A 12552-nucleotide genomic window follows, 5' to 3' on the forward strand; every position below is an offset into this window, starting at 1 on the left:
TTCAAGCATTGGAACTTCAAAAGCATTTTAATGTTTTGTTTTTTTTTTTTCCCTAGGAGATTTAATTTACCTTTAAAATATAAGTGTTCCAATCAAATCCTGAGATGGGACTGTGCCAGTCAAAACCTTCCATTGACTGGGATTGGAGTTTGAGAAGTGACTCACTAGAAGAGGGAAGATGTGCCTTTTACGCCCATCCTTCTCTTGATAACTAAGCCATTAGTGAGAATCCAACCTTTAAGTGACAACAATGAAAAGAGGGTGCTTAGAGTTTCAAAAAATGGCAAACCTTCAAGTACTTTCAAACCATCTGATTCTATGCAATGAATTCATACGCTAATGAGGAAGCGCAGCATTCTGGTCACTTCTATAGGGTCCTTGATACCAGGGGGAGACAGAACTTTTACCACAAGTTTCTATGCCCACATGGCAGACCATTAAAACGTGGGTCACCTGGGAGTTCCCTAGTGGTCTAGTGGTTAGGACTCAGCACTTTCACCACTATGTTCTGGGTTCAGTCCTTGGCCTAGGAACTGAGATCCCACATCAAGCTGCTGCATGCTGGGGCCAAAAGGAAAAAACAAAAAACAAAACCGCTTGGGCCACCTAATGCTCTCTGACTGGAAAATATTGTGTCTATATTAACTGATGAAAGCTGATGTTGAACTAGCACTTTTTTTGTCATGGTAAAAGATACATAATATTTACGATTTTAGCCATTTTTAAGTGTACAACTCATTGACATTTAGTTCGCTCATGGTGTTGTGTAAACATCACCACTAGCCATCTCCAGAACTTCTTTGTCATCCCAAATGGAAACTCTGTACTATTCACCAATAACTCCGCATTCTCTCGCTAGCCCCTGGTAATCACGAAATACCACTTTTATAAGCATATTCATTTAGCATGCCTTGGGGATGAGAGAGCCATTTTACAAAAGCGAAAGGTGGGGAAGTTTAAAAACAGCAAAAATCTTCAAGCAGCATTATAGTGTAAATCATAAATCTACCCATCTTTTCCTAACACAGACTGAACATCAGATGTGGCCAGTGATGTGAAATGTCGCTGAACACAAAAAGTTGATGAATGACACCCAGTGCTCGATGGGTTTGCTGAGCACTGAGGACGTGCCCACAAAGAAAGGGAGTCACAGACTCTCTGGAGAACCCAGGGGGGCCCAGGCAAGGCTGGTAGGTGTGGGCATCTGCCTGGAGACAGCCCTGGAGCCAAACCTTCACGCCAATCATCTGAACTCTGAACATTTTCCCAAAGCCAACATTTAATAACTACCAAAAGGGATATTGTTCTCCAGTTTGAAACATCTTCACAGTTACCTCTTAAATAAAATTCAACCTCTAAACCAACCACAATTCATACTTCTTCAAAAACACATAAACAGCATTAATGAAAATATTAACGGTAATAATGATCTGTCTTAAATTTGGACTCAGGAAGTCTCTTCTTTCATGTTTTACTTGCCTTCTTAGGCACTTACTCTAACTGGCCCCTTTCCAGGACCCAGCTTCTTCTGAAAGCACATGGATTTCCTTGTGAAGGAAATACACACACTGAAAGACTTTTCAGGCTCCCTTCCCCCAAATTTTTGCTAATATGTACCAGAACATTCTTAAAAGGAGAAAAAAAAAAAAAAAAAAAAGGAAAAAGAGAAAGAAATTCTTTGTAAAGAAAAGAGTCTGCCTTTGGGCACATCTGTCGCAACTGCCTCCTATTCATCTGCAACCTGGTTAAGAGAACCCGAAATAATGTATTGTGCGTGGTGCTTCCTATAATAACCACTGACATTCATTTGACCATTTGCTGTGTGTCAGGCCCTATGCTCCATTCTTTCTACGGACAATCTCATTTGTTCAGCACAACTGCCCAATAAGATAGAAATCATTTTTATGAATATTGCATACATTGAGGACACCGAAGTTTTAAAAACTAAATTTACACAGCAAATAAGCGGTTGAGCCAGAATTCAAATCCTAACCTGTCTGACTCCAGGAGCTTGCCTGAATTAAATTACACTGATTTAATTCATGCAAAATCTCTGTATAAGACATAAATGTCTACTTACATTTTACAGATGAGAAACCTGGAGATTACTTAATTGATTGGCCCAAGGTTGCGGCTATTATAGGATGGAACAGAGAATCAGTCCTGGTATATTGGGCCCTCGAGCCCTTGTTCTTTCCATTAATCACATGTCCTGTTCCCTGAGGCCACTTTAAAGACAGAAGGGAAATTGAATTGATGTACAGCTAGAGTAGGTTAGTGGCAGTTTATCACTCCCACCAACCTTGTACTTCTAGGACACCTCCAGGGTCTGATAAATCTTTGCGTACATTTCCAGCACAGCCCCCGGCAGCCTCCTAAAGCCACTTGACACAAATTAGATAACCAAGGCTCAGTTACTGAAGGGGGTGAAAAGAATACATATTGTAGGCTTTGCTTACACAGTATCTGGCCCTGATAGGAACCACCACCAACAGAACAGAGAACTTGTGAATTTACAAGTGCTGTATGGAACGTTTAAGTGCTATTACCCTTAAGCTTTTGTTTTTCTCAGGCAAAGCAACTCCATCCAACAATCTAAGCTATAATTTAGGACAGGAGCATTTCCTTATGCTTCATGAAGTTCTTGCAAACTTAACTTTCCAAACCAAAATGTGGTGCCAAACTTGGACTGAGGAAAAAAAAAAATCTAGAAGTGCATATATATATATATAAAATTGATTTTTATCCAAGAATGTTAATTCTTATCCATGTGACTGTTAGGAGAAAAAATGGTTATAATTATCTGAAAATGAATTTTACTCTCAGTCAGGGAGTTAGTCAACTAATAAACCTATGTCGATACCATTTAAAATGAGTAACTACTTTGGCAAAAGTGAACGATCAATGTGTATTTATCTGTTTTTAAAAAATCACTTTTTCTTTCTTTAATTTTGGAATTGAGATAAAATTGACATAGTAGTTCTAGGTGTACAACATAATGATTTGATATTTCTATGTATTGTGAAATGATCTCCATGCTAAGTCTGTTTAATATCACATCCCCACACACAATTAAGATGTTTTTTTTCTTATGGTGAGAACTTTTAAGAATCCCTCTCTTAGCAACTTTCAGATATATAACACAGCATCTCTTGTTTCAGACTGAGATTGAAAGGCCAAGAACAGGATGTTAAGAAAGCACATTGACTGTTCAAACTAGACGGGAAAAGATAGTTCCAGAAGAAGGATCTGCAGAGCTGGAAGTTCAGCCTCCTTTTCTTTCTTTCTCTGTTTAGCGGGGGCATGAAAAGACAGACAGGATACTGAGAGCTTAGAACTCAGTAGGGCAACCAGAGCTTTCCTTTGAAGGAGCAGTAAGCAGGCAGCAGCTGAAAGCATGTCCTTATCAGAAGCGGCTGTAAGGAAATGCCTTCTCCTGGTCATGCATGTCACCTAAGCCAGCCGTTTCCAATTGCTGTCCCCTGAAAGTTTCCGCTGATCTCATTCAGAGAGAGGTTCCCTCTGGGATAAGAGGGAAATGAAGACACTTAGAAGTGGGTCAGAAAACTGCCTCAGCCTACTTGCTTCATCTGGCCATTCTTTTGTTTTCTGGTTTATCTCTATCTTTTCCTGCCCCTCCCTTTCTTTTAGACTCTGGAGTTTGTGTTTTTTTGTTTTTTTTTTGAGAACCACTGATTTATTGATTTTTATTGAACCATAGTTGATTTGCAATATTATACTAGTTCAGGTATACTGTATAATCAGACACAAGTTCTGATGCCTAATTCTGCCCACCAGAACTTGCCTTTTTCTTTAATTTCTGTATTAAATTTCAATATGTTTATAGATTTTACATCATTGAAAGTTATTATAAAGTATTGGCTCTAGTCCTTGTGCTTTACATTACATCCTTCTAGCTTATTTATTTTATACATAGTAGTTTGTATGTCTTAACCTCCTACTCCTGTCTTGTTTCTCTCCACTTCCCTCTCTACACTGGTAACCACTAGTTTCTTCTCTCTATCTATGAGTCTGTTTTTGTTTAGTTATATTCATTCATGTGCTTTCTTTTTTAGATTCCACATGTAAGTGATGACACACACTGTTTGTCTTTCTCTGATTTATTTCCCTAAGGATAATACCCCCCACATCCACGTCTGTGTTATTGAAACTGCTCACTCAGATATCACCTGGAATGTTGTCTCCATCTCATTCTTTCTCTTTGACATTCTGCTCTGTGCTGATCGCTGTCTTATTCTACAGTACAGGTAGAACCCCAGGGCATCAGCCAGGAAGCGCCATCCTGAATGGAAAGAGAGCCAAAGGCTGGCCTTTAGAGAGACTACCAGAGGTCAGTCATCAAGGTCAGGGTTAGGAAGCCAGACTGTTGGAATAGGGAAAGTGGGAAGGACAAGTGGAGAGGTGGGAACAGCAGGATCTCACATACACTGGGACAAGTCAGTGACAGAAGTGGAGTAACCAGAAACAAGAGGGAGTCTTATGCCAGCAGTTGTGCACGATGAGGGTGGGGACAGAGGCAGAGTGGAGCTATAGATGAGATGCCAACAAAATGGCCTCTAACTCGAGCTGGTAGGGCCAAAGGGCTTTGGAGCTAGAGTCTCAGGATCTGGGTCCATCACTATGGTTCTTAGGGTGATGGAAGTCCTGCTGAGTCAGACACAAGTTCTGATGCCTAATTCTGCCCTCCAGAACTTGCCTTTTTCTTTAATTTCTGTATATTATATTCATTTTGGTTTCATCCTACCCCTTTGACATTTAGTCGTCTTCATCTTCATTATCTCTCTCCATCTTCATCCTTTGTTTTTTTCTGTAGATCCTCTCCCTTCAGCATTCCTGCCTTCCTTATTCCCTGTGTCCTGGGACCTCTGCACACCTTATCTCCAGCCCTGTTTGGCATCGACATTCTAATTCTCTGGCTTGAACAGCCTCCCAGACCATGCTGGTGAGTATTCCACTGTCACTTGATGGACTCACCTGCACAGTCAGTGATCATGACAGAAGCTTCTATCAGGGGTGCCACAGTTGGACGGAAATGTGGTACCACTCTCCTCCTAACCTCTTGATGCAAAGGATGGTGGTTTTTTTGGCCCGTGTTCTGGAGGCCTATGGTCCTTTCAACTCAGAATACAGTCACTGTGTTGGAGTGAGCACTTCTCTTAGGGAGTCTAACTGCCAGGGAATCACTGGACCTTGCTGTTACTCAAGCTAAGGGGGTAGAAGAGAGCCACTCAGTTCTGGGACCTCTGGGGGCTGGTCAAGGTCACCTCCTCAGCAGTCCCTGCCCACCAGGTTGCTATGAGGACTCTATTTCTTTGATCCTCTACATCTTAAACTCATAGTAATAGGACTACTCACAATTTGAGCAGTTCCCATTTATCCACAATGCCCTGGCCCCTTCTGGTTTGCCTAACATGAGACTTTGGAATTTCTTTGTCCTCTTCTGGCATCAGCTCTTTTCTACATAATTCTTCTAGCACGGAGGTCTACAAAGGTTTCCCAGCTTTTCACTTTGAAATCTGTGCAAGAAATATTACTTTTAAGACACTGGGAAAAATCTTCCAGAAAGAGTAAAATATCAATTATGTCTGATATTTATCTGGCCTTTGACTAAAATGAAGATAGTTTTGTTTGCCTAGTACAAACAGTGCTTTCTCCCATCTCCTCTCTTTTCAGTAAACTTAAATTCCCTTGTAGCTTCTTATTTGCTTTAATATCCAACCTTGAGAAAGTTTTGTGAATTTGAAATGCAAAGTCTTTCTGAGAAGTGGATGAAGATATTACAGTTTTACATTTTATCATAGGAAATGAAGGATTATGAGAACATTAAATTCAGAGTTTTATGGCTTGATGCACTTTGCAAAGCATGGTGACCAGCATGGAAAAGATACTTTTGGCTGACTGAATTATTTTGATACCAGCAAAAATTACCTTGGGCATCTCTAATACATTTTATTCTGGGAATTCCCCATGTGGTGCAGTGGATTAAGGATCCAACATTGTCCCTGCAGCATCTCGGCTTGCTGCTGTGGCTTGGGCTTGATCCTTGACCCGGGAACTTCCACATGATGCAAGCCTGGCCCAAAAAATAAACAAAAGAATAAGTTTGTGTGTGATTTTATCTAAAGGAAAAAAATAAGGCTATTCTGTCTGATATTTTTCACTAATTATAGGCCTCAAAGTTTACAATTCAAGGAGTTCCCATTGTCTCTCAGTAGTAACAAATCCAAATAATATCCATGAGGATGCAGGTTCAACCCCTTGCCTTGCTCAGTGGGTCGGGGATCCAGCGTTGGTGTGAGCTGTGGTGTAGGTTGCAGACACGGCTCAGATCTGGCCTTGCTGTGGCTGTGGTGTAGGCTGGCAGCTGCAACTCTGATCCAACCCCCAGCCTGGGAACTTCTATATGCCATGGGTGCAGCCCTAAGAAGCAAAAGAAAAAAAAAAGTTTACAATTCAAATGTTGTAAGCTTGATGTAAGATGATTGGAGGAAGCTGAGGAGAATTTGATGCTTCTTATAAATTAATGAAATGCTAAAGCTGTTGTGTCTTTCAAGAAGCCTTAGAATATTCTTGTTATTGTCTATAATAATTGGTTTTAATGGAGCACTTTACATTTTACCTTATAGATGCAGTTGAGACTCCCTATGCCGCTTCCTTCCTTCCTCCCCAGAAATAAATACTATGAGGAATTTGATATTTAATGTTCCTATGCAGTGTTAATATTTGTGTTATATGTTAATTTATCTACAAATATATATATAAAATATTATTTTCCATGTTTTGAAATTCTATCTAAATGTAACATACTTCAGAAATCCTCCTGCAATTTGCATTTTTTTTTGGCTTAACATTCTTTTAAGATTTAGTCTGTTGATTCATGTCACTCCAGTTTATTTATTGAAATTTCTTTATAGTATTCTTTTGAATGAATAGACCTCAAATTATTTTTCTAGGTTGCTACCGAACCCATGACAGGAAAATCCTAAAATCAAAAGCCTGTGACTAGGAAATTGCATAGAGAAAGGAGGTTGTTGGGACAAAGGATACTTGAGTGCTTTTTCGATGGGCCAGAGGTGGCCACATGGAGAGAGAGGGACCCTGCCCAAGAGCCTGGCCTGGAGCAGGCTGTGACTTTAACAGGAGAAGTGGACTCCCAGGTCCTAGGGACAGAGGAAAAGGCATCCCCTGAATCAGGGGAAATGCAGGATATCTCCCAGGTGGAGCCTCTGTAAATCCACAGATCTACCCCAAGAGAAATATCAGCTGGAGGAAAGCAGTGCCAGGTCCCCTTGTTGCCAGGCAAAGTAGAACTTCCATGCTTTTACCCTTGCCTCTCCCCGGTGTCCCTCTCTTTGAGGATCCAGGGGCAGCACCTGGAGCAGAGGACAGATAGAAACAGGGCAAGAAGCTCAGACAGAAGAAGACATGAAGAAGCCAACCACTCCCTCTTTTCCCACAGCACCTGCCTGGCGAAGCCTAAAATGGGGAAAAGAGGCTGTGAGCGAGATTTGGAGTTCTACCTATTACATATGACTCAGCAATTTACTGAAATGAGGCTATTCCTAGGACTTATATTGGCCAGGAATATAAGGAGTGAGCAGATGAGCTACGTGACCTGTCTGAAACTTCACTGAGGACAAAGAAAAGTGCCCCAGAGGAGGTGGAAGGGGTCACCAGGGGAAAGAACTAGGTTGTTGTCGTCTTCTTTTTTTCCCCCCGTTTTTTGAAGTTTTATTGAAGTTTAGTTGCTTTGATACTTTCTTTTCCCATATAGGCTATCACAGAATATTGGGTAGAGTTCCCTGTGCTCTACAGCAGGAAAGAATTAGGTTGTCTTCTGATTGTGTCCTATCTACGCATATACATAGATATGTCTGTCTATGTATTAAAAAAAATGCTTCATAAAGAAAAGCAAAAGAATCATTAGCTCAAAAGCTAGTATAGCTATTCACTCTGGAAAGAAGGGAGGAGACAAAGTAAAAGACGCAGAGAGGGGAGTTCCTATCGTGGCTCAGTGGTTATTGAATCCGACTAGGAACCATGAGGTTGCAGGTTCGATCCCTGGCCTTGCTCAGTGGATTAAGGATCCGACGTTTCCGTGAGCTGTGGTATAAGTTGCAGATGCAGCTTGGATGTGTTGCTATGGTTCTTGTGTAGGCTCCAATTGGACCCCTAGCCTGGGAACCTCCATATGGTGTGGGTGTGGCCCTAGAAAAGACAAAAAAAAAAAAAAAAAAAAAAAAAACCACGGAGAGATTAATTGGTAGAACAAAGTACTTAAATATAAGTGGTAATAGAAATAAGGCAAAATGAAAGAGTTAATCTTTGAGATAAGCAGGGATACTGTATTTTCTATAAATAATGATGGGAAGGGTGTCTTTTAACGTTGAGAATGTAAGGGAGAAGATTAAAGAACTTCTCATCCATCATTTCAGTAAAGCAGAATGAAGGTCATCTGCTAAGAGGCTGGGAAACCGTGGGTGTCAGGCTTCAGTGTCTAGAATGCGGTTCTTGCTCAATAAACATGTGTTGACTAAATGCTGAATTCGAATTTTTTTAAAAAATTGGAATAAATATTGTTGGTTATTTGCTAGGAAGTAAACCATGAAAGAATACAAGGATAAAAGAATACTTGGACAGCTCGGCATGTTCAAGTGAGGTTAGGTAGCATGAAACTATTGTAGTAAAGCCAACTGGCAACCCAGGAGTTCTAGAGAAGAGAAAAATGGTGGGCTTGGGAAGGAAAGAATAACAAAAGGGAGGCATGGTAGGGGTTTAGTAAAAGCATAATAGAGAGAGCCTGTCATGGGACCAGGCTGGCTTACCAGGGAGATGAAGCAAGAAAGGAAGTGAAACCAGCCTGGGAGGGAACAGAAAGGTTGAGGGACTAAAGTTCCCCTCCACTGAAGTTTCTCTCTCTACTGGCTCATCCCATCACCATACAAACGTGCCAGTGTTTCTCTCATCTTTAAACAAAAAGAAACAAAGCTCTACTCTTAACCGGAATTCCCCTGCTAGCTTCCACCCCATTTCTCTGCTCTACTTTGCAAAGGATGTCCTTAAAAGAGTCCCCTGTACTCGCTGTCTCAAATTTCCCTCCTCCCCTTCTCTCCTAAACCCACTCCAATGAGGCTTCTCTCTATGACACTACTTAGACCACTCTGGTCAAGGTCACCAGTGACCTCCGTTTTGCTCAGCAGAGTGATCAATTCTCAGTTCTCATTTCACCAGAGCTATCAACAGCATTCGATGCCACTGATTACTTCCTCCTGCCTAAAACAATGTCTTCATTTGGCTTCAAGGGCGCCACACCTTTGGTTTCCCTCCGAGTCTGGCTGCTCCTTCCTCCCTCGTTTTTTTTTTTTGTTTTGTTTTGTTTTTTTTGTTTTTGTCTTTTTGCCTTTTCTAGGGCCTCTCCTGCGGCATATTGAGGTTCCCAGGCTAGGAGTCTAATCAGAGCTGTAGCCACTGGCCTACTCCAGAGCCACAGCAACGTGGGATCCGAGCCGCATCTGCAACCTGCACCATAGCTCATGGCAATGCTGGATCCTTAACCCACTGATCAAGGCCAGGGATTGAACCCACAACCTCAGGGTTCCTAGTCGGGTTCGTTAACCACTGAGCCACGACGGGAACTCCCTCCCTCGTTTTTTGTTGGTCCTCCTCTTCCACCTGACCTGTTAACCCTGGAGTACCCTGAAGTTCTTTTTCCTCTTTGCTGTCTAGACTCACTCTTTGGCATTGCTCTGCTGTCCCAAGGCTTTAAAGGCCATCTATGCATCCCAAACATCTATCTCCAGGCCAGAACTGTCTCCTAAAATTCAGACTCATACATCCATCTCCTACTCAACATAATAGATATCTCAAGCTCAATTTGTCCAGAACTGACGTTCTGATTGGCCCACCCTTCCTTTCCCTGCATCTGCTCCATCCACAGTTGTCTCCTCAAGTTATGTCAAATCCATCCTTCCATTTGTTCAAGCCAAAAGTGTTAGTGTCGGCCTTTACTCCTTTCTCTGACACTACATGTCTGCCACTATACTTCTGTTGGTGCTTTCAAAATATATCTAGAGGGGTTCCCGTCATGGTACAATGGAAACGAATCCGATTAGGAACCATGAGGGTGTGGGTTTGATCCCTGGCCTCACTCAGTGGGTTAAGGATATGGCATTGCCATGAGCTCTGATGTAGGTCACAGATGTGACAAGGATCTGGCATTGCTATGGCTGTGGCATAGACCGGCAGCCGTAGCTCCTATTCGACCCCTAGCCTGGGAACCTCCATATGCCGTGGGCACGGCCCTAAAAAAAAAAAAAAAAAAAAAAAAAAAAAGGAAAATATATACATATATCTAGAATCCAACCATTTTTCACTATATCCATTATTGTTACTCTGAGCCATCACATTTCACCTAGATAATAGACTAGAATATCTAGAAAAAATTTTGCCTTGCTTGTACCTTTTCATTGCCTATCAGCTCCCCCCAACTCAATCTATTCTCAACATGGCGGTCTAGGTAGTCCTTTTAAAAGTACTTTAGATCCTACATTCTTCTCTTCTAAAACCTTTAGTAGTTTTCCATCACACTCAGAGTAAAGGCTAACCATCCCCCCACACACTGATTGCCTACAAGTTCCTTCTCAATCTGCTCTCAAGTTACCTCGCCAAGCTCATCCCCCCACCAGCCCCCCACTCCCCCACCATACTGTCTCTCAGTTTCTCTGCCCTGCCCCCTGGACCCCTTGTTATTTCTAGGATACATCCAGACTGCTCCTTATTTGGAGCGTTTGCAGTGGCTGTTCCATGACCCTAAATGCTCTTCTCTTAGATGCCATAGGCTGGAGGCTGAGTCCCTCACCTTATTCATGTCATTGCTCAAATGTTAGTGTTTGGTTTAAAGTCACACCAGTGAGATGCTGGTAAATGTTTATGAGCTGCCTATCTGGGCAAAAAAAAAAAAAAAAAAAGAAGCTGCACTTTGTATGATTTGCATATTTCCATGGTACAAATACTTGAAAATTTCAAGTTACCACCAAGAGGCCACTGAATTGATATTGCTGAACATGGAGTTGGGGAAGAGATTGGCTGACTTTCCAGAGCACCTATAGCCTTCTCACATAGCATGTTACTTATCGGGTCCATTGTTTATTATCTGCCTCCTCCTCACCACACCCCCAGGGATTTTTGTCTGTTGTGTTCCTTGATGTATTATAGGAACAATACCAAGCATAGAGTGGGCTGTCAATATGTTGTTAAATGAATGAATGATATAGTGCAGATACAGTAACAATGATAGACTGGGAGAATATTCAGGCAGAGAGCTGTGGTCAGATGTGAAGATCTGAGTAGACAGGACAAGCATGGCTGCCTCGAGGAAGGGCTGAAGTGGAGCAAGATAGAATCAGTGCCTTTGGAGCCAAGAACATTGTGAGGGGGGATTCTGAGCAGACACCACCTTTAATTTGCATAGTTTTAGAACCAATCTTTCCTTTGTAGTAATGGAGGAAACATGGTTAGAAACCTCTGGGCTCTATGAGGTTGAATAACTGTCCCTTGTCTTGAAGTTCTATATTTAACTCAAAGAACATTATTTCAAACTGTCATTATTATCGGCTTGAATGCAAAGAAAATGTGCATCAAAAATGAACAAAAGGTATTTATAGGTGTGCGCTTACTAAAGAGAGAAAATTCCTGATGTTTTAGGAAATTCTTTGCTGTCACTTTTCTTTGAATAATCTGCCCTAGAGACTTTCTTTTATTCAGTGCATGTGTCAATGTGACACATTCGTCACATCTGGATCCAGGGCCTTGAACATCTGGATTTTTCTCCTCTTGCAAACATATGCCATCTTACAGTTTAGCAATTCCATTTTCGCTGAAGCTTCTGCTAAAACTTTTCTTCCTAAATCTACCACAGAAATCCATTTCTTTTCCGTACATTCACTGACATAGGACCATACCAGTGAGTGTGTCGTTTTTCTGAGTTCAAACCTAATCATTAATTAATTGTTCTGCCTTTCTGAAACTCCATATTGGTTCTAGTCTCACACTTGGATATCATCAGCCTCTGCCTATCCTGCTCTTGATTTGAAAGCTACTTAGCCCATTACCAGCAGTCTCAAGCCTTTATAGGCACATTTTTCTAGAGCAAGTTGTTCTCATTTATCTACTTTTTTTCAAGGGATATTGCTCATGAACGACAAAGTTTGAGTACCATTTCATATTCTCCTCTGACACATTGTTTGTTTGTTTTTGTCTTTTTGCCTTTTCTAGGGCCACACCCACGGCATATGGAGGTTCCCAGGCTAGGGGTCTAATCAGAGCTGTAGCCGCCGGCCTACGCCACAGCCACAGCAACGCCAGATCTGAGCTGCATCTTCGACCTACACCACAGCTCATGGTAACGCTGGATCCCTAACCCACTGAGCAAGGCCAGGGATCGAACCCGCAACCTCTTGGTTCCTAGTCGGGTTCATTAACCACTGAGCCACAACAGGAACTCCCTCCTCTGACACATTGTTGGATTTGCTA

General features: G+C 41.8%; 1 protein-coding gene across 3 annotated transcripts in view; it reads left to right on the forward strand.

Annotated features, from left to right (window-relative positions):
- The window catches only part of LOC146406048 (uncharacterized), a 30715-nt gene extending 23927 nt beyond the window's left edge, over positions 1–6788 (forward strand). Inside the window, exons 5-6 of one of the 3 annotated variants that reach the window (XM_084958169.1) lie at positions 4835–4963; positions 6648–6788. In XM_084958169.1, the coding sequence (XP_084814295.1) occupies positions 4835–4929 (95 nt within the window). In that variant the 3' untranslated portion in view covers positions 4930–4963; positions 6648–6788. Of the gene's footprint in view, positions 1–4834 lie in introns of all 3 variants that reach the window. The other 2 variants (XM_084958170.1, XM_084958167.1) reach the window with 2 other exon arrangements.
- The last annotated feature ends 5764 nt before the right edge of the window (positions 6789–12552 follow it).

This window comes from Sus scrofa, chromosome 1 (assembly GCF_054392235.1).
Source record: "Sus scrofa isolate SSC_HxYL_T2T_F1_AM1 chromosome 1, Sscrofa_HxYL_maternal_Yorkshire_Landrace_v2.0, whole genome shotgun sequence".
In the NCBI taxonomy this organism is placed as follows: Eukaryota; Metazoa; Chordata; class Mammalia; order Artiodactyla; family Suidae; genus Sus; species Sus scrofa.